General features: G+C 35.4%; 1 protein-coding gene across 2 annotated transcripts; it reads left to right on the top strand.

Moving 5' to 3' along the window:
* The first annotated feature begins 9,706 nt into the window (after positions 1–9,706).
* LOC108673000 lies at positions 9,707–17,755 on the top strand. Of its 2 annotated transcripts, XM_018160765.2 has the most exons (3): positions 9,707–9,878; positions 14,999–16,164; positions 16,195–17,755. In XM_018160765.2, the coding sequence occupies exons 1-3, from the start codon at positions 9,870–9,872 to the stop codon at positions 17,234–17,236; spliced, it is 2,217 nt and encodes a 738-aa protein (XP_018016254.1). In that variant the 5' UTR covers positions 9,707–9,869; the 3' UTR covers positions 17,237–17,755. The 2 variants fall into 2 exon arrangements, with proteins under 2 accessions (XP_018016254.1, XP_018016253.1); XM_018160764.2 differs by having other exon boundaries at positions 14,999–17,755.
* Positions 17,756–19,913: the final 2,158 nt, after the last annotated feature.

Below are 19,913 nucleotides of genomic sequence, written 5' to 3' on the forward strand. Positions count from 1 at the left end.
GTGGTGCATTCCACTCCATTTAAATATTTTTTTTATCAGTGTATGAAGGCAGGAAAATGGTACCTACTTTGCTTAGTACAAAATTTTGAACTTCAAAACTGGCAAAAAGTCTATGGTTCTGACCAAGGACTACTACACACATTGTAATACTATTGTATGAAACAATTATGGGCATATCATTTGTTGATGCCACTAAAACACCAGCATTTTCATAGTGTAGGCGATCGCCTCTGCTAGCAGAGGCTGGACATAGGCTATGCATGTCCTGTGTGTAGTAGTCCTTGTCTATAATACTAAGCTAAATTACAGATATATCTGCGAAAAACGTCAGCTCGATGATCTAGTACACAATCACCAATAGTTTCTACAAACAACAGTTTGGCGGGACGCCAATACTTATTACTGAAGTATAATACTGAAGAAATCACGTCTATAGCTTTTTGACTGGTCAGGTAATTCAAATCTGCAGTTTTGAACCATCATTGCGCTCCTGCCAGGTTAAGTGACGTGCGATAAAGAGTTCGATGAGGTACTTCACGAGATCGTGCCCCAGCCCTCCAAGGAGAATGGGCCATTGAGCAGGCACTTCAATTTACATGTGCTCTACAATGATCACCTGCAATGCGTCTTGCTGGCGAGAGAGTTTCGATGTTCTGAAGTTTGCTGGTGTGTTTGAATGCAAAGTGTCATGCAAGACAAGAAGTCAAGAACATAACCCACAACGTGACGGACAGACTCATTATTCGCCTCTAAGGATAGGTTAGACGAAGCTATGCGCAATAAGTCCAGCAGCTATCTCAATCAATCGTCAGTTATGGAAAGATCGGGTTCCAAAGGCAGGATCCCATGAGGAATCAAGCCACGAAAAGTACAAGAATCGGCAACAGGCCAATGGCCTATCTCTTCAGTGCCGACACTTCTATTCTATTCCTGCGGCAACGTCAAGTCTCCCGCAACACAACAAAATCACCAGCAACGTGGCCACAGATTCATTGTAAGGTATAAGTAGAAGTATCCCTTAGAATTCATAAAATCATAAAAACGACTTACACGAGTGTTTGCATCTGGCAGTGGTCGAGGACGCACGTAGTGTTTGCGGGTCCCAACTTTCTCACTTTTTACTATGCCGGTTTGACTTATCTCGCGAATTATACCAAGATTGGAGCAGAGAGGTGCGAGTTCAAGCCCGCAACAAGCTGTGTATGTTCTGCGATGTTAAGAATCGGCGACAGGCGTACGGTCTAATAAACGCTGAAACCGCTGTACTATATTATATTATCACCCATTATTGGGAAACAGATTCATTGGTAGGGAGAAGTAGAAGTATACCTTAGAATTCATAGAATCATAAAAAACGACTAACACAAGTGTAGAAAACAATTTGAATGGTAAACTCTACCAAGGAATAAGAGGTCAACGTTCCAGTTAATTAAGCGAAAAGTATTCCGCTAGAAAGAGACGAATTGTACAATAAATTTTGGTTGTAAATTTATAACTCATCACTAAAAAGTGCAGCGGATTTATCAGCATGATGATGTTGGCTACCTACATAAAAGATCAAAATCAACAAACATCCAGTAGCGCCGGTGTGACTTGCTTGTCAAAAACATCAATAGAAAACATATAACATCATCACGAATATCATCATGGACAGCATTAATAGATGTCTTACTACATCCATCATCACATTTCAAGTCTAAACACTGAAAGCACTGAATAAAAACTTTGAAGTTTCCAAGTCAAACGAATTTATTTGGATTGTAGTATCGATATAGAAAACGAGCTAACGATTGTAGTAACGATATATAGATACCTAGGTACTTTCTCATGCATTTAATCTGTGATGGAAACATTAATTTTATCCTTTGAATCATTGGGATAGCGTAATGATAAGCAAGTCTTCTTCTGTCTAATTGATTAACGTGAAAACTTTCCCTATATCAAAACAATAAACTCCTTTTGTATTATCGATGCCTCTAACAGTGGTAATTTTATTTTGAAATATTTAAACTTGCGAGATATTTTCAGTAAAAACGATTCAATACCGTCATAGGGAATTATTCACTTTGATCTTTGGAATGTGAGTGGGATCAATTGGCTGATAAAGGCCAAGACAAAGGGAAGGTATTCATCGACTTTAGTTTGAACGCGTCTCTGGCATGACGTTGCAGAGACAAAACTGAAGCGCAAGTTTCGGTGACAGCGATGCATGGAATGCGCTTGATTGCGGGACACGCGAGACAGAGACGCGTGTCATGCGTAATGGTGGTCTGAATATAAGAAGGAATCTTCCTCAATACTCAGAACTTAATGATATCAAAGTGATTGATCCCACGGACATTGTTCAGAGATTTATTGTCGTAAGAAAATTGATATGGTTTGTTTTACAGAGAAAAAGTTTCATTACCTGAATTATAAAATTTCTCCAAATATTTGTTAAAGTCACGTTTCATTTTCACATGAGAGAGTAACCTATGAAAAAATTGGAAAGAAAAAGTTTATTCACTACAACGGGTTAAAATTTATGTGTCCCATTACCCTCTACCGTAGAATTTATCAACATGATAACTTAAAATAGCCTCCGAAGGGCAGATGAGAGATCGTGTAAGATTGTTTTCCATCAATTTGTTGTTATTTACTGAAATTTTTACGAGATTAATCCGCATCAGTGATAATAAATACTATAATTTAAAATTCATAGCTAACCAGCATGTATATTTTACTGGCTCTTTATCAAGGTAAAATATTTCACTCAACCAATTTTTTTTCGAATGTCAAAATACGACATTTATCCAAAACAAGTTTAAAAATTGAAGTTTCATTAAATTTCCAGAGAAATATCTTTCGTTTTTTTGTTAATTGATTCCATAAAAAATTGTGCTTACTTCAGTTTATGATCAAGGCACTTAAATAAAACACGCGACGTACGGAGGTGAAGTGTCCACTAATTCAGCAGCGTCACTGTAAGAGGTTGATATCGAGTATCGCCGCGCAAGAGACATGAAACATTCAACGCCTTCCATCACAAGTGACATCTTCGCGTTGAGTTATGCTTTGATAATTTTGTCATCAATATAAAATCTTCTATTGTAACAGTTAAATAGAATCGCGATAAGTATAAACAATATTGGTTTTCTAACATTTTGGATCTAAAATGAATGACCAACACAATCGTCGCTCGGAATTTTTGATGATTTATCGTTTACAACTACTTACTTTTAGCGACTTTTTCATAATCAGTAATCACCGAGGTATATCCTAGTTATATATTATCAGTATCTCCTAGTTATTATATGAAGCAATAGGCTTCATACATTGTTAGCAATGTTGGATTTTTTTATGTATTACTATATCTGTCTTTTGCAATAAATCATTCAGAATTATTAATCTATTGCTTAAGAAATTAATCTCAGTGATCGCTTCCAATAACTATCTGATTAAGTTTCATCCCAAAATTCCCTTTGATCTTTTTGAGAACTTTACCTAAAGTTTCTTGAGAAATCGAATTTTATTTGAAATTCACATAATTCACTCACGCCACCAACACTTGAATACTTTTTGAAAAGTTCAAAACCAATATCCCACACGCTAGTTCAAAATCCAATCCAAACAATTTAAACTTCTAGACCCTCTAAAGGGAGCTGCTTCAAATTTAGCTCACGACAGAGACAGGACTCGATTCCTATGGCCTATCTTTCCTTAAATAAATTATTCACCCTGACACAAATAGAAGCCTTTTCAACCCTGGACCACCGTAGGTCGATGACCGGCCACCTTAAAATCTCCTTTGATTTTCCTCAAGGGCTGCATCGTTTCTTTCTGAAACAAAAAGAAGTGTGTCTGCTGGCGGCTTTGAGACTAACTCAATTAATTCAGGCCACGACGAAGTTCAGAGTTAATGGTTGCTTGATGAAGCCTGTGCGGTAAAATGTGCCATATGCTGCCTGGACAGCCGCGTCAAGCCCTCGTATTTCTAGCTTGTAATTAAAGAGCGCAGCCTCTACACAGACTTTAGTGGTCGACTGTACTTTGTTTAGGGTGAATACGAATGGTGGTTTGGTAAATAGCTGTATTTACGAAATTATGACTCAATAGTAGTTATATTTACTAGAATTTTCGTAGCTGTGATTTAGTTTTTACTGAATGTTGAATTAAAAATTAGTTTAATTGAATATTTTATAGTATTTGTTCGTTGCACCATGTAGCTCAAAGATATTAAAATTATTAATCTGAGAACAGGGTTGGCACATCCTGAAATTTCACTTACGTTAATTCAGACCATTATTGCTTGCAAATCTCCTGTTTTCAGATTGAAACTGTACTGTTTTCATCAATAGGCATTTTGGAAATGAGTAATTTTCCATAAATTATGAAAGATGAATCATTGTCTATGTACAATTGAAAATATTTTCCAAATATATATTAAATTTTGCTTAATACCGTACTTCATTAACGGTTGTTTTAAAAACAAATACGCATTTTTTTAATTTTTAATTTAATTTACGCAAGAAACTTGGAAGTGAGTCAAGCACTCAGCTTAAGTCTTCTGTTTAATTGCATAGGTAATTAAAAGTGAGCACCAGGTGAGTCTGGATTGCGTGAGTGTGATTAAAGGGACAGAAAATTCGGTCCCGGATGACGTGATAGCGTGACCTTTGTTTCGTGTCAGAGGCCCTACGTGATGTTGAAGGACAAAGGATAAAATGTTTGGGATTTAATAGAGATTCATGAATTTTCATGCATTGTTCATGGAAAGCTCGCTCATGCTCGCCCATTGTTCATGGAAAGCTCGCTCGGAAGCTCGCTCATGTGTTAAATTGAAATTTGAAATTGAACTGCAAAAATATGGGTTTGTTTCGATTCGGAATAATTATAAAACGACTTCCGGAGACTGATCAACTTTGAATACGAACTGCTTTTACCCTACAGGGAGCTGACGAATATTCGAATCTCGTAAATTCGTTTATAAATGCTATTGTAAACGCTAAAATCAGTGCTAGATCGAACTTGATTAACATTTAGTGAAAATTCTATTTATTATTCATTATTATAGTATTCATTAAGGGGAATGACCTCCAAGATTTTAAAGAATTTCTGGCATCATGTTGAACGTAAATGATTAGAAAATAAATTGGAGTTCAATTACATTACTGATATAGATACATTCTAAGTAAGTTGACTACATAGAAATTTCAATTTAGACATTTTTTACCCTAAAAAATTCTACATCACGAAAGTAATGAGTCAGTCAGTCAGCATCTTTACCAGAGTAAAAGAATGAGCTGATGCATGCTTATACAATACACTTTTATTCACTCCAATGTAGTTGAACACATTATTAATAATATGAACTTCATTCATTTTTCTTCTGTTAAAAAATAGCTTTATTATTTAACTCTGGACACGGTTGTGCCCAGTATATGGAAAAGTATTTTTTTTTTTCAGGATTTCAATTAGTGTAAGCCACAGGCTTATGCGAATTTTCGATACTCTAGTTTCAAAGAATTTTATTGAAAATTTTTGAAAACATAGTTTCTGCAAGTATGACATAAGAAATACTAGCTATCTATAAGAAAAACAAATATTAACAAAACGAAATCCAAGTAATCCAAAAAAATATCATATCAAAATCATTGACGAAAGACTAATAAATTGCAGCACTAAGCTCACCGAAGTATTTCGCCACTTAAGGAAGTTTGAACTACGAATGATAAATTATTCTCCAGGTAAACTTCGGCCGGACGACTGAAGGCCTTAACGGAAAGAATACGTGAAGCGCACATGTGAAAAATTGCAGTTACAAATGAAAAATTTATTTAATGGTTATTTCAGGTATTCAATGCAATGTATACGAAATTATTGGCCAGGGCAGTTTTATGCTACCATATAGTTTGATAATTTGAGAGGGCATTTCCCCAATTAGTCTTCTAAAATATTCGCCATCAAGAGGGCTAACCTTTACGAAACCCACCAAACTCAAATAATTCGACGACAAATTCTCTCAACGAAGAAAACTCTTTCAAATTAATATTTTATATTTTTTTATGTTTGCCGCGTTTTTTGGCACTGAAGAAGTAGACGTAAAATGAACCCGCAATTTTTTTATCCATCACACAAGCCATTAGAACATTTAATATGCTTCATCTCAACAATTCATGGCCTAATATTATTTTCGTTTTGAATACATTCACAAGATTTTAGAACCATCGAAGAAACTGCCCAGGCTTTTTCATTGCAAATAGTTACAAGTTCGTTCCCATGTGTCGATGTCGTTCTGATGGAATTTTGTTTTCAATATTCATTCGTTTAATCACAATATTTATTTTTTTGCGGTCTCTGTTAATTGCCTGCACCTCCTTGACAATTTATTTGACCTAACATCGCCTTGGCATGGATCACATATAAAGACACTCAGTCTCAAATTAAACAATCGAAATCAGTGGTTTCTACCAATTATTGTGCGTCATGAAAATTATCTCTTCTTACGAGTGCCGAAACATGAAAAGTGCATCATATGAAACTCACCATTCAGAAGCGCACAGTTATCTAGAACTGACATTTAATCTTAATTACTATCATGAACATTTGCTTTGACTGTAAATTATCCATTACAATGAACATTTGAGCTTTCATAATCAAAGAAGACTGATATTGTCACTAAGAATTATATATATTTTTTCTATTTTTACCCTAATTTTCCACTATACAAATCTCCTGGATCCTTCCCTTTTCCCCACAATTCTCCCCTCAAGATTTGCTCTTATTTTTTCACATTGAGAGCTGTTTTTGTGCCAATCCTCACCCTTGATTTGGCACCCAATGTGGTAAGCCTCAGAAGTGAGGTCAGGTAGAGTGGCTAACGTGCGACATTCAACGTGCGCTTATATCGCAACGGCGTGGCAAGCATGTTTAGACTTACACTTTTATCATCTAAACTTAACTTGGTTTCTCTTTCATTTACGTTTATGCTTTTAGATGTAGAGAGGGAAATAGGGCCTTATTAGTTGCAATTAAATAAAGCATTCATTCATCTTTTTCTGGAGCAAAACAATGTCAGTCATTTTAGCAGACATATAAAAGCAGCAAGAGGTGTAAATGTTCGTATTTCACAAACTGAAATTAACAAGATGAAACAAAATTTTTGCGACGATAGGTGTTGCAAAAATAACTTAGCCACAAGTTTCACAACCAATATATTTATTACTTCTTACGTATTTTACAGAAATGCACTAGCAAATGATTTTTATAGTAACAAATGACAACAAATGAAATTTAATAAGAATACGGGGCAAGTGATGTTTTGTCTACACACTATAAATTTCATGGGGAATTTTACCGTAATTCATCTCCCTAACAACACGAACGAAAAGCCGCAAAAAAGCAGGCAACATCTGAGTCAGGGACCTACAGAGCACGTACGAACGTAAAGGGTAGTGTGTACAAATGAGCACAAAAAATATATCAATAAAAATATATATCACAAAATATATATATCACAAATATATCACAAAAAATATCAATATGAATATGTAAAAACAGTGATCCGTGCAGATCATGAAGTGATTGGGAGCAAACCACAAGAGTTAATACTTTTCCATGACGAGTTATGTAAAACTGGAGCAGAAAATTGAGGTTAATTTCTTTTAAAAGCTATATTTGATCTTATTATTTAATTATTTTTCATTTTTATAATAACTATTTTCTATGTATTCATAATTTTTTATATATACCTACAATTTTTATATATATTTATATTAATTTATATTATATCTATATCATTACTTTCAAGAAATTTTAAAATCAGACATTTTATCAATTAATTGAAATCACAATCGTCATCATCAAAATGTTGGTTGAATACGAGTACTAAATACTAACCGATTTGATTGTTCATATGACTAATTCGAATTTTTTCTATAATACAAAGCAGCTTGCTTTTAATTTTGGCTACAGCTATGAGTCGCATATTGAATTGAGTTAATCCAACCCAACGAGTGTTAATTCACTTTATTGAAACTGGAAAACTGGAAAGAAGAAAAAATAAAATCACTCCAACAGGTTCAAATTATTAAATTTTTAGAAACAAGCATGAATGTGCATGCGCTGTTCAATTTACACGGGATATTATAAAAAAGTTATCTATTTTGAATGAGTGATTGAGAAAATAAATTGCATCGATAGCTTTCTAACCGAATCTTTGAAACATTATTTCCAAATACAGGATGGTTAAATGTTATCGAATTAACGCAGTTTGTTTCAAACCATTCGTGTAAATTTTCTGGTCATTCAAAACCATTGAAAAAAGAAACCTTCAATGCAGGGCATGTTGCGATCATGTTTTAGTATTGATATTGTTTTTATACAACCAATAAAAGACTAGATTGTGACCAGGACTTGTGCGCAGTACTCGTTGTTCTGGGCATTACCTACACGTGTTGGGCTGATGGCGTGTGATGCCCATAACAAGAGAGCGACACGGCACAATATCAACGTGTAATATGGAAGCTGTGATGCAGAACTTGATGTTCTGTATCACCTCATATAAGTGATCAGCGGAGTTGTTATAATGATATTTCATTAGGGCCGTGATGAAAAACGCTATATTATGAATCACCTCGTAAAAGCGAGCAGCTTTTATGTTGTTATGTCATTTATAGAAGTTATTATAATATTATATTCTTCTAATGCCGTACAGAACAGGATGCTTTGTGTCGTTTCTTAAGGCAGCTCAGCTCAGCTATTTCTCGACACGGAAAATACGAGGAAAAAGATGTAGCGTGCCACAACCTTGTATTAATCTTGTTATATACTGATTTACTCACAGGCATATACGCATGTAGAGTTATCAGAATATGAAGCTATTTAGATTAAGAGAACGTGTAACTAGTGTACTGTACGGCTTGTTACATATGTAAGATTTCAAGTGTGGTGCGTAATTTAAAATTATTATTATACTTTTCTCCGGATCCCGCTTATGGGTACAGCAATTGCGAGATATAAAATATTGAGACTAATAAGTAATGATTACGTCATACTCAATATACATCTTATCGATTTGCAATTTTAATCTTTGTCGTGCGAAATTTATTTTGATTGCCTGTCACTTCTTCACTACATTCTGGTTTAAAATTTACTTCCGAATTAGAGTAGTACGGTTTTAGGTTATAGAGTATGCAGCGTATATAAGAAAAGTAAAAATTACATCAGAATAATTTTATTCGAATCCATGAAAGCCCTTCAACTACCGGAAAAAAGCTCCATTGTAATAGAATAAAAATATCTGTTTAGAATAAACTACACAAAAAAGAAACTCAATTTAATTCATCGAGATTCTCAGAAGACGGAATCAATTACGTAATAGGTTGCTAATTTATAATTGTAGATTAAAAATATAATGTTATAGAAAATTTAGCAATTTGATCATTTTTTATGCAACATAAGTCATCTATGCGAACAAAACTAATAAAGGTTGTTGAAAAGGTGGTAAAAAAAGCCGGGTGCTGGTAATCTCCAAGTTATTCAAACGCTTCGCCTTTAGGCTGCTCCTAAAAAAAGACAGCCTCGTTGCGTCAGTTTAGAGGACACTAGGGCTAACTGCATACAAAAAACAACACCTTCAGATGAAGCTTGAGGCTAGTTAAACCAACTTGAAAAAACTTCATCATTCGACCTTCGTAGGCGAAGCTACTGTCCAGTTTGCAGTGAGCAGACACAGATACCGCTTGAGTGTTGGTGGCAGCGTCGTGCTAGAAGTGCTCCAACAGTTGTCTAGCCAGGCTGCGATTCATTAAGTACTAAATCGGATCGTAAATTTTCATCCCTGTTAATTAATTCCGGTAAATTGAAGGAATTGCTGGATATTTTTCGAGATGAAGTTGGTAAGTTTGTTGAATGAAAAACTCTTACTAGGCATTTTTTCCAAAAGGCGTTGAGCTTTTTCTTATGTGAAGTTGAAGTTATGTCACGCAACGGAAGGCCAATACAACTATAAATAAAAAAATTTAGTGAATAGACCATTTTTAGAATACAAAATATAATTTACCTTCTAAATAAATAATTATGTATCGAAACAAATTCAGTGTTTAAATTTTAGTCATGCCGTAAGCAATCATGAAAAACAATTTGCGTACGGTACGTACTTGCAGCATCTCTGCAATGCTACCTTGCATACGAGTCTCATACATGCCAAGTGGCTGTGCACATATGAAATGATTTGATCTTTTTCGTCTGTCAAAGGATCGTTCATAAGTCATTATGTATCGAATCCGAACTGTAAACAAAGGCAGAACTCTGCGAGCAGTACGCCTTGGTTTGCTGTATGATAGATTTATTTTCCTAGGTTCGGTTCATATATAGATAATTTCGGCAAAATAAAGTGATCGGAAAGCGGAAAATATCCAAATTTATACAATGTAAACAGAAGGAAAATCTTATCATTATTCTAAAATAGGACCAATTTTATTGGTCATTCAGATGACCAATGAAAGATGAGAAAAAATGAAATAAAAATATTTTCAATCAAATATATGAAAATTCAGATTGAATATGATTTGAATAGGGAGCATTAAACATCAATCCGAATGTAATGGTTTAAATGCAAATGCCATCTATGGGACCAGCATATTGACGCGAGACCATAACTTTTGTTTGTTAAACATTACAGTGAGGTGGCAGTCACAGTTCATGGCTCTCAAAATTAAAAATTAAAATTTTCTCGTTATTCATTTATGATGAAATTCATTCAAGTGAACTCATTCCGATTTTTTATGAAAACTAAATTGCTTGAGGTAAATTAGCGATGCGAAATTCAGTTTATACAAATTCTCAAAGTGAATTATTACTTATTACCCACAACTATATCAACAAAATTACCATCTGCTCTCTTAGTTTCCCAAATGATACTTATCCAAATTTTTCTATTCGTGGACAATAATAACTTTCTTGACTGAGTATTCAGTTTTCCAGACGGAAACTCACCCTTGCAGAAGTGGAAGAGTACGAATTTGGACACACTTTTTGCTTAAGGATGTCAAATGCGTCCAGGGTCAGCGGGGCAAATAATGCGGTATCAACCCATGCTCGACCTCGTCTTTAAGATTATTTTATTGTAGTGAGAACGTAGCTGAGGATTGTTAGAATACTTGCTTTATCGCAAAGAGAATGTACAATTATTTATAGCATTGCCGGCGCCTCGTAGAATAAGTATGAATTGCGCCATGATTCAGACGATTCAGAAATTCTTCACAAATATGAACGAAATCAACAGTGAAGAATGGAAATAATATGAGCTAACTGAACAAAATAAACCTCTAGTTAATTATGCCGATTTATGAAAGCCATATAATAGCAAAATTTAGGCTAAATTTGTTCTTTCTGAGTAAATGAATTTACGTAAAATTCAGTGTAATGGTAACGGAATTAACAATGTATAATTTAATTTTTGGTATTAACAATTTATTTTAGTATTCAGAGTATGAGGACAGTGATTGCAGTGCGATTTCTATCTAATTCAGGGACAGGAATCTTATCCGAATCTATGTGTACTTCCTATAGTCTTAGAAGGAGATTACTTTTCCATTGAAGAAGAGATGCTCTAAGGCATTTCAACCCGGACTTGTCCTCTGAATCCAAGTGCGTCTAAGCATTGCGGTGAAGAATTATTGTGCCCTCCGGCACTAAAATAATAGTTATCTTCAAGGTTCATTGCATTCCATGCTAAAAAAATATTTTCAAGGCTAACAGGAAAAAATAAAGCATTGAAACTCGTTTCAGGCGCACCGTACATAAATTCAGACATGACAAAATAATTGCTGGGAGCCCCGGTGAAAATTTCTAGCTCTCTAAAAGGTTTATCAGAGGCATTCATGTAGATTTGTACTCAATAAAGCTTGGTCTCGCGTTAAAATATGTTGAGGTATGAATAAAGTAAGATTTGTTTTTACTCACCATATAAGATAACCATACATTGAACTCGAATAAGAAAATGAGAAAGTTGATGCAGAGGGCGTTCGACGAAAAAAAAACAGTGATTGATATTCCGCTTCCGTAAAAAACACAACCCAAACTGACGAGAACTGGATTTGTTATCAGTGCTACGCATGAGGCGTAGACGAAGTCTATGTTACAAAAATTTTTCGTCTATTTCACCTTTATTCAATCTGTCATTCTTGATTGATGGAAATTCTGTATTTAATTTTTACTTCTTTTACTTCTTTTCTTTACGTTTGTTCTGAGACATTTTTACTTAAAACTTTTTTCCCGCGAGATTTGTTGAAGTCGTAAAATGAAATTCATCCTCACGTAGGACCATCCCATAGATTCCCTTTGAGTAATAATTCATGTAGAAAAAAAAAACAAGTACTTCCGCGATACTTTGTGCCTGGTCGTGTGTCCTCGAACTCATTGATTTTATTTATCCTATTATAATTATTATAATTATTATTATTATTACTATTATTATTGTTCTTATTATTATTATTTATTTATCCTCGAACTCATGGTCGTGTGTCCTCGAATCTCAAAAAATCATTTTATTTACAATGAACTGTGAAATTTAAATTAAAAATTCTGCCGTAGGGTGGGCTTCATTACCATAATAAAATTATAGCAGTTACCCCATCGGAAAGTTTCGCTCTCATCATCCTATAAAGTAAGAATAAGATTGAAAATTACGATTGTTAGCGCAGATGCCAATATGTGTCTGTAACCGATTCTATATTTTAGAATTTTGAAATAAACATATCATTACTTATTCAAATTTAATGACTATTACTCGTCAAAAGACTTTAAAATATTAAAAAATTTCTTATGAGACTAGTGCCCTGTACAAACATAGGTGAATTAATAATGTGGTTTCTTTATCAGTGGTAAACAGCTAATTAAATTCGGTTAGCTTATCGTTGGTGAATATGTAGATAATTGTTATCTGATGAATATGTTAAGTGGAAGAACATTACACTCGAGGTGGAATGACAGAATTGATAATTTCAAAGTAATTCAGATTTTCACTCAACTTATATGCATTTAAAACATGAATCAAGCAAAATTTTTTTAATTTCGAAGACGAAATTTTTCATAATCAAAAATTATTTATGATGTTCAATCAACAAGAGTTTGCGTAATAATAATTTAATTAGCTATCGTAAAAAGAACCTGTAGGCGAAAAATTTAGGTTAGGACAGCATCAAAAAACGGTACTTGTCAATCAGTCAAGTTAAAAAATCTCAAATCCTGGTTAAGAAATTAATGAAGCATTTTAAAGAATAAACAAAACATTTCATGAGATCAAAGGTTTTTTAAAAGAAAAATTTGTACAAATTTTAATTTTTTACGACGATAATAAATATTCAAATATTAGTTTCCTTGACAATAATAAAATTTCTTATGAGCTCCGGAAAGCCGGCTCAACTACATTATTATTTAATAAAGAAGATTTAGCGAGATATACAGTTAATTATGATATGCACAATAACTGACATTAATTGTTAAAACTACTTATCCAATGAGGAAGAGCATTTTCAGAGCAGAGGCTCTGCTCGGGCACCGCATCTAGAATTACTATTTCAGGGACGCTTTTTACTGCCATCTTTAATGGGCAAACAGCTTGAGAGCCTCTGCTGCAGCTGAGCAAGCGCCATGGGAACTCTAAGTGCAGGCATTTGATCGAATTATTGCAATTTTGTGCCAAGGTTAAAAATATAAACACAGCTTTTACAGGCATGTTTTCCTGTGTATTGACGAGTTTAGGTGAAAAACTTGCTTATCATGAGTCATCCCTTTTCCTTTCTTATACACTATTTCACTGATGTTTGATATTACTCGAATATTATCGAAATTTTATAGATATTCTATCGCCGTTGAACTATTAAAATTAAGAATAGATTCAATTCTGCAACGTAAAGCTTTCTGTATTGATAAAAACAAATTCTGTATGGCTCGTTCCTATGCATATAAAACTTCTATTGCACACTGGTAATGAACGAAGTGAATTTCGTAGGACTGGTGCCATATAATTTGTAGAACTTAATCGTCTAGGAAACCAAATTTAAAACGGATAATACAGTTCTTTTTCCACCACTGATTTGCCCACCCTTTTTAAGAACCCACCCTTACCCTTCCCCACCCACCCTTTTAAGAAGCGATATTTTTGCAGACGATTTATTTCTTATTCCTTGGGTTTTTTTTTTGCTCCGAGTTATATTTTCCTTCAACCGATGATTGCAACGTTGCTTACTTTGGGTTTACGAAGGACAAACTCTGGGCAGCTGATGCCTGCATCTTTTTCTAACTAAATCTTAAGGTTGCCAGAGCCGCTGCTTGCAGACGCGTTTTATGCAAATCTCTTCGAGACTGAGTGACTATATTTTCTATAGCAATACCGACTCATTTCTTAATGATGTGGATATTAATTGACTGTTTCTTCACGAAATATGAACTGCGTTGCCACTAATGAATTATTTTATAGTCTTCAATTAGGATCAGGCACGCAATAAAGTAATATGTTCAAGTGAGACTCTCAAATATGAGTGATTAAAATGAAGCATTGGAACTCTTTTTACCGGGTGTTTTAATTTATCACTATTTATCGCTAAATATTGTGTTATGAAAATTGTACTTTTCCAAACAAATTAGCGAGTTTGATGCTTTTTACTTACGCATATATAAATCAGCATTGCCTCATTCCTCGAGCCCTGTAGTCGGGAGGAGCCCAATCGATTCACAGGCAGGAAAAAAACCGTACCTATTTTTAAGCTGCATTTAAGTGCATACAAAGTACATTGAGTGTAGGAACAAATGATACATTCAAGTTAGATCGTGTTTTTACCGGAAATATTTTCTGATCACGTTCAATATGTCTAATTATTATGGAATATTACGTAACCGAATATCTTACAGATATCTGTATATTCCAATTCCATTCATATTAACTGCTGAAAATGCCATATCGAAAAATTTAGCTGATTTGCGATCTCTCATTAATTATTTTCACATATTTCAGATCACGGTGTCGACCATAGCCGGGCTGCTGGTTGTACTTGCATTACCCGAGTCAACCACCGCTGGTCTTCATCCCATTAAGTCTTTCGCCAAAGGCTTCATTGCTGGTGTCTTGAAAAGCCTAAAAGGAATTGAACATCGCAACTCTGATCGCCGACGCAACTTTAGCGGATCCGCCTCTGCCAATCTGAGTTTTGGTGGACAAATCACACCTCACGGATCTGGAACGCGTCAAAACTGGAACGGGGCTAGAGTTGACCTTACAGGGAACTTGGACGTGCGTGGTCAAAGATATCCGATTGCACATCCTGATGGGAGACAAACTATTCGCAGGATATATGATGGAAATCTGTCATTTGACGCTAACATCACCAAAACTTTGCATCAGACAGCTACTTTTGCCCCTGTTAGTCCCATCTCACCTGTAGTTCAAGTGACAGTTGCTCCAACTGAAAATGTTTTGATAGTTAAACCAGATAGTCTAGAAGTCTCATACCTTCCTCCAGTTTCTGAGACACCAATTGTGGCCGAACCCCACTACGAGCCCGCAGAAGATGCAGCATTAGAGGTTATTGCTGAGACTTCGGTTGCAGAAAGTGCAGGATTAAACAGGGCTGAGGTCACCCAGAATAATAAAGGTGCCACCTTCACAAACGGCGCTGTCAATATCAACGTTGCCAATGCCGGCTCCGGAACTGGCGCTATCATCAACTTCAGCAGAGGCTTCCCTCGAAGTGGATCTGTGGTCGTTGACTCTGGGACCGTTACAACCGATTTCAGTAATGGAGCAGTCTCTACTGATTTCAACGGAGATTCGACATCTACTGGAGGGACTGACGATAACTTTAGCGATTTTGGTGAAACCGTCGATTCCATGAGCACCGTCGATTCTGTAGGTACGCCCGAATCCTCTTCATCATTTTTCAATGGTGGCGCACCTACTGATACATTTGATTCTCTTAATGGCGACACCACCACATTTGACGATTTTGGTTCCGCAGTCGAAACAACAGCAGATACGGCGTTTGATGACAATGAATCCGGTGATCCTTTCAGTTCCTTCGATAATTCTGACACCAGCACCTTTGATTCTGGATCCTCAGTATTCACCGACTCGGAAGTTACAAGTGATGGAACCAGTAGCTACGCTACTGACGCTGGAAATGGGTTTACCACTACGGCTGACGCTGGAAATGGGTTTACCAGTGGATCTGTGTCAGTAGCCAGTGCTTCAGATCTCAGAACCGGAGGATACGAAGTCCATACAATGGCCCACGCATCAGGTACCACGGGCGATGATGTAGAAACTACAGTCTCTGTATCAGGGGCTCCAGCAGAAGTGTACGATAAATATGTTCAGACTAACATAGACTCAGTTAGAGAACTTAGCGATATTGCCTTGAATCATGGAAACGGCCTGCCTATTACAATCCAGTTACGTACTCGCCACAGAGTGGAAACGCCAACACACCCTGAAACAGCTGCCGCGGCGCCAAGAAGTTATTATGTTCAGGGCATTGGGTCTCTTTCGGCTGATGGCTCGTCAGTGCTCTTGCCTGACGGCAATTGGCACATGGTAAGGAAAGCTCCGCTGCTTTATAAATTTAGAGAAGTAATTGAGAGTCCAGATGCTACTCCCACTGCTACAGTTTCTGATCATCATGTCGATACCGTGCTCGTTGTGGACGAGAATCTTGTCGAGGGTGCATCTGCTGCCAAATCAATCTCAAGTGTTCCAGTAGGAGCCAATTTAATGAGGGCCGATACGATATCTCAGAACGAGAAACTAGTCAACGGACCGAATAATTTCCAGGGTCGTAGAGGTTCCAATAGCAGACCAAACGATGATCACATAATGGCCATGTTCGCAAGATTTGCCGATGCTCACAGGCAATCTTTACTAAGGAATCCTAACATGAGCAGCTCAGTTCAGACTGGACCTTTCAGTGCCAATGGTAATCGTGGACGCACAATGAATCGACATTCAACTTTTGAGGGAGAAGCCTACAGAAATCGCCTCGACGAAGTGCTTGCGGAGGCGGCACTAGAGCAACGCAGCTTGAGTGACCTGAACCGTGCCAACGCGTACCGAGTCCTCTCATCGAACGCTCAACTTCCTTCACCTAACCTTGGAAAAATGGCATCACAGGCGGTGGGTATTTCGGGTGTCTCTTCGTTGGATCGAAAGGAAAACAGTGGAATTACACGAGCCACACTTCGGTTCAGGCAAAGAATATGATCTCTGCAACCAGCTGTGCGAAAGATTGCCGCTCATCACATTGAGTTTTTTACATTGGAATGAGCGGTTAAAAATCTACAATAATAGCATTTCAAAGGATGTTCGGTCATTAGTCAGTGATGATTAATGTTTAACTAGTACCTGTTATGGGCATGACAATAGCTTATATTTTGTATTTTCGCCAGGTGGTGCTTGAAATTTTTTGTTCTCAAAATTACGGTTTCGATTGGAAACAAAAAATACTTGTACATAGATAATAGGAAATACCTAAGTAAAATACAACTCCAATCCTTACAATTTTCTTTTGTATCAGTCCTAATATGAGAGAAGATATAAGAAAGTCTTCTGAACGTCATAATTTTCATTCACCATCGAATTTTATCCAATGTTTGAAAATGTTCAAATTAAAGTTGCTGCATCATTCACTTCTTTATTGTAACAAATTATCACAACTACAAAAAGGCACTCTTATTTCTAATCTCCCTATTTCAAGGAAAATAAAGTAGTTTTGAAATTATTCGCCGTTTATTATTATCCTTCTGACTATCATTAATTCATGGGAATCAGGAACGTGGCTGATGGCCCAGTGGCCCAGTGGTTACACCAAGCTTGGAGCAGTGAATTGTGGGTTCGATCCCAGCTTCCTGCGCCTGTTTTGGCAAAATTCGGTGAGGAGGTTGAGCGGTTAAGCGACGCAAAATTGGAGCAGTGAGTTGCGTGTTCGAGCCAGCAATAAGCTGTTAATATTCTGCAATGTAAAGAATCGGTGACAGGCCTAAAGGCCTAATTAACGCTGACATCACTATACCACACTACTATACCACTCAAATATACCACTATACTATACTATACTATATATATAGAAGCTGAAAATATCTGATCTTTTTAAATTTATATGTATCAAATACTCCTCAATTATTTAATTTTTAATACGCATCAATTCTTTTTTAATTTAACAAATATGCCTCAATTGTTTTTAAATAATTAGTTACTCCATAGGTGAAAAATTGAGATAAATCGGAAATGATTAAAATCATTTAATACTATCTTTAAAAAACTTTTAGCAAGACTAAATTAGAAGTATTGTTATGATTGACCTTCTTGCTTCAAGTCACGTGAAAAAAATATCGAAATCGGTTTCTGTTTATTTTCTGAATTTTCAATTTACATAAGTTGTGATTGATTTTTGAAGTAAATTTTTATTAGAAGACTTTTTATATAAAAACATTTATTTCAAATCAAACCTTGATATCTTCTTTTACATGCACATATATTCCATCTACTCTATAATTATTAAAAATCGTTCGTAATTGTTTAAGATAGACAAGAAATGAATTATAAATTCATAGGCATGCATACATATTGTAAATTCGTAATAATTTGATTGCAGATTAAATGTGATGCATTAGAGTTTAAAGCCTCGAATCATCTTACAATGTTTTTTTACTAATTAGTGGTGCAGGGCAATTTAAAAATGCTTCTAAAAATCTTGACTTTATTTCATAGTTTCGACCTCACATGGATCTCTAGTGCATGCAATAGCCAAACATTTTCATTCTGTAAGTTGGCATTTTGAACAACCGACGGATACAATAACTCCAGGATTTCATCAGGAGGATTAGTGAGTAGCAATTGCCACAATAAAATGCAAAATTATAATGTACTCGTCGTATAAAATTCCAATTGCTGCATTCATTTCTTTCAAATTTGAATTTAATTATATCTCAGACATAACAAATCGCATTCAAATCCACGCAAAGCAAGCTTATAGTGATCAATATATAGTGTTAATAGTGTTAATTTAATAGAGTTAATATAGTGTTAATATATAATATAATGTTAATATATAATATAGTGTTAATTAGGACACACTGTGTCCTAATTAACGATGTTATATATGCCATCATTCAATATTTTTACGAAATTTTCTAAGAGTTTAAGAAATATTGTAGTTTTAAAATGCTTCTCAATTTGCCGTGGATTCTTGATAACTGATAACCGTAAGCTTCATATACATTATATCGTTAACTCATATTATTGTGTTGTACATTATAACGTATTGAGTACAACAAATTCATTTTATTTTTGGCTCATATTATTGGCTTGTACATTATAACGTATTGAGTACAACATATTCATTATATTTTTGGCATCATATTATTGGCTTGTACATTAAAACGTTTTGAGCTCCCGGTTCACGTCTCGTACACACTTAGTATTCCATCCACCGAACTTATAAAAGTTGAGAGCAATTTAAAAATGCTTCTAAAAATCTTGACTTTATTTCATAGTTTCGACCTCACATGGATCTCTAGTGCATGCAATAGCCAAACATTTTCATTCAGTAAGTTTGAACAACCGACGGACACAATGACTCCAGCGTTTCATCAGGAGGATTAGTGGGTAGCAAGCCTTAATAAAATGCAAAATTATAATGTAGTCGCCGTATAAATTCGAATTGCTGCATTCATTTCTTTTTAAATTTCAATTCAATTCAATTTCAGCGAAAGTCAATCGATTTTAAATCCCCGCAAGACAAGCCTGTAGTATTTAATTCAGGTACACATACAGTGCGATTTTTAGCGAAGTTAAATATGCCAATATTCAATATTTATACGAGAATTTTTAGGAATTAAGAAATATTGTGGCGGCAAAGTGCTTCTAACTTTGCCCTGTA

The sequence above is a fragment of the Hyalella azteca genome, unplaced genomic scaffold (genome assembly GCF_000764305.2).
Source record: "Hyalella azteca isolate HAZT.00-mixed unplaced genomic scaffold, Hazt_2.0.2 contig16754, whole genome shotgun sequence".
Lineage (NCBI taxonomy): Eukaryota > Metazoa > Arthropoda > Malacostraca > Amphipoda > Hyalellidae > Hyalella > Hyalella azteca.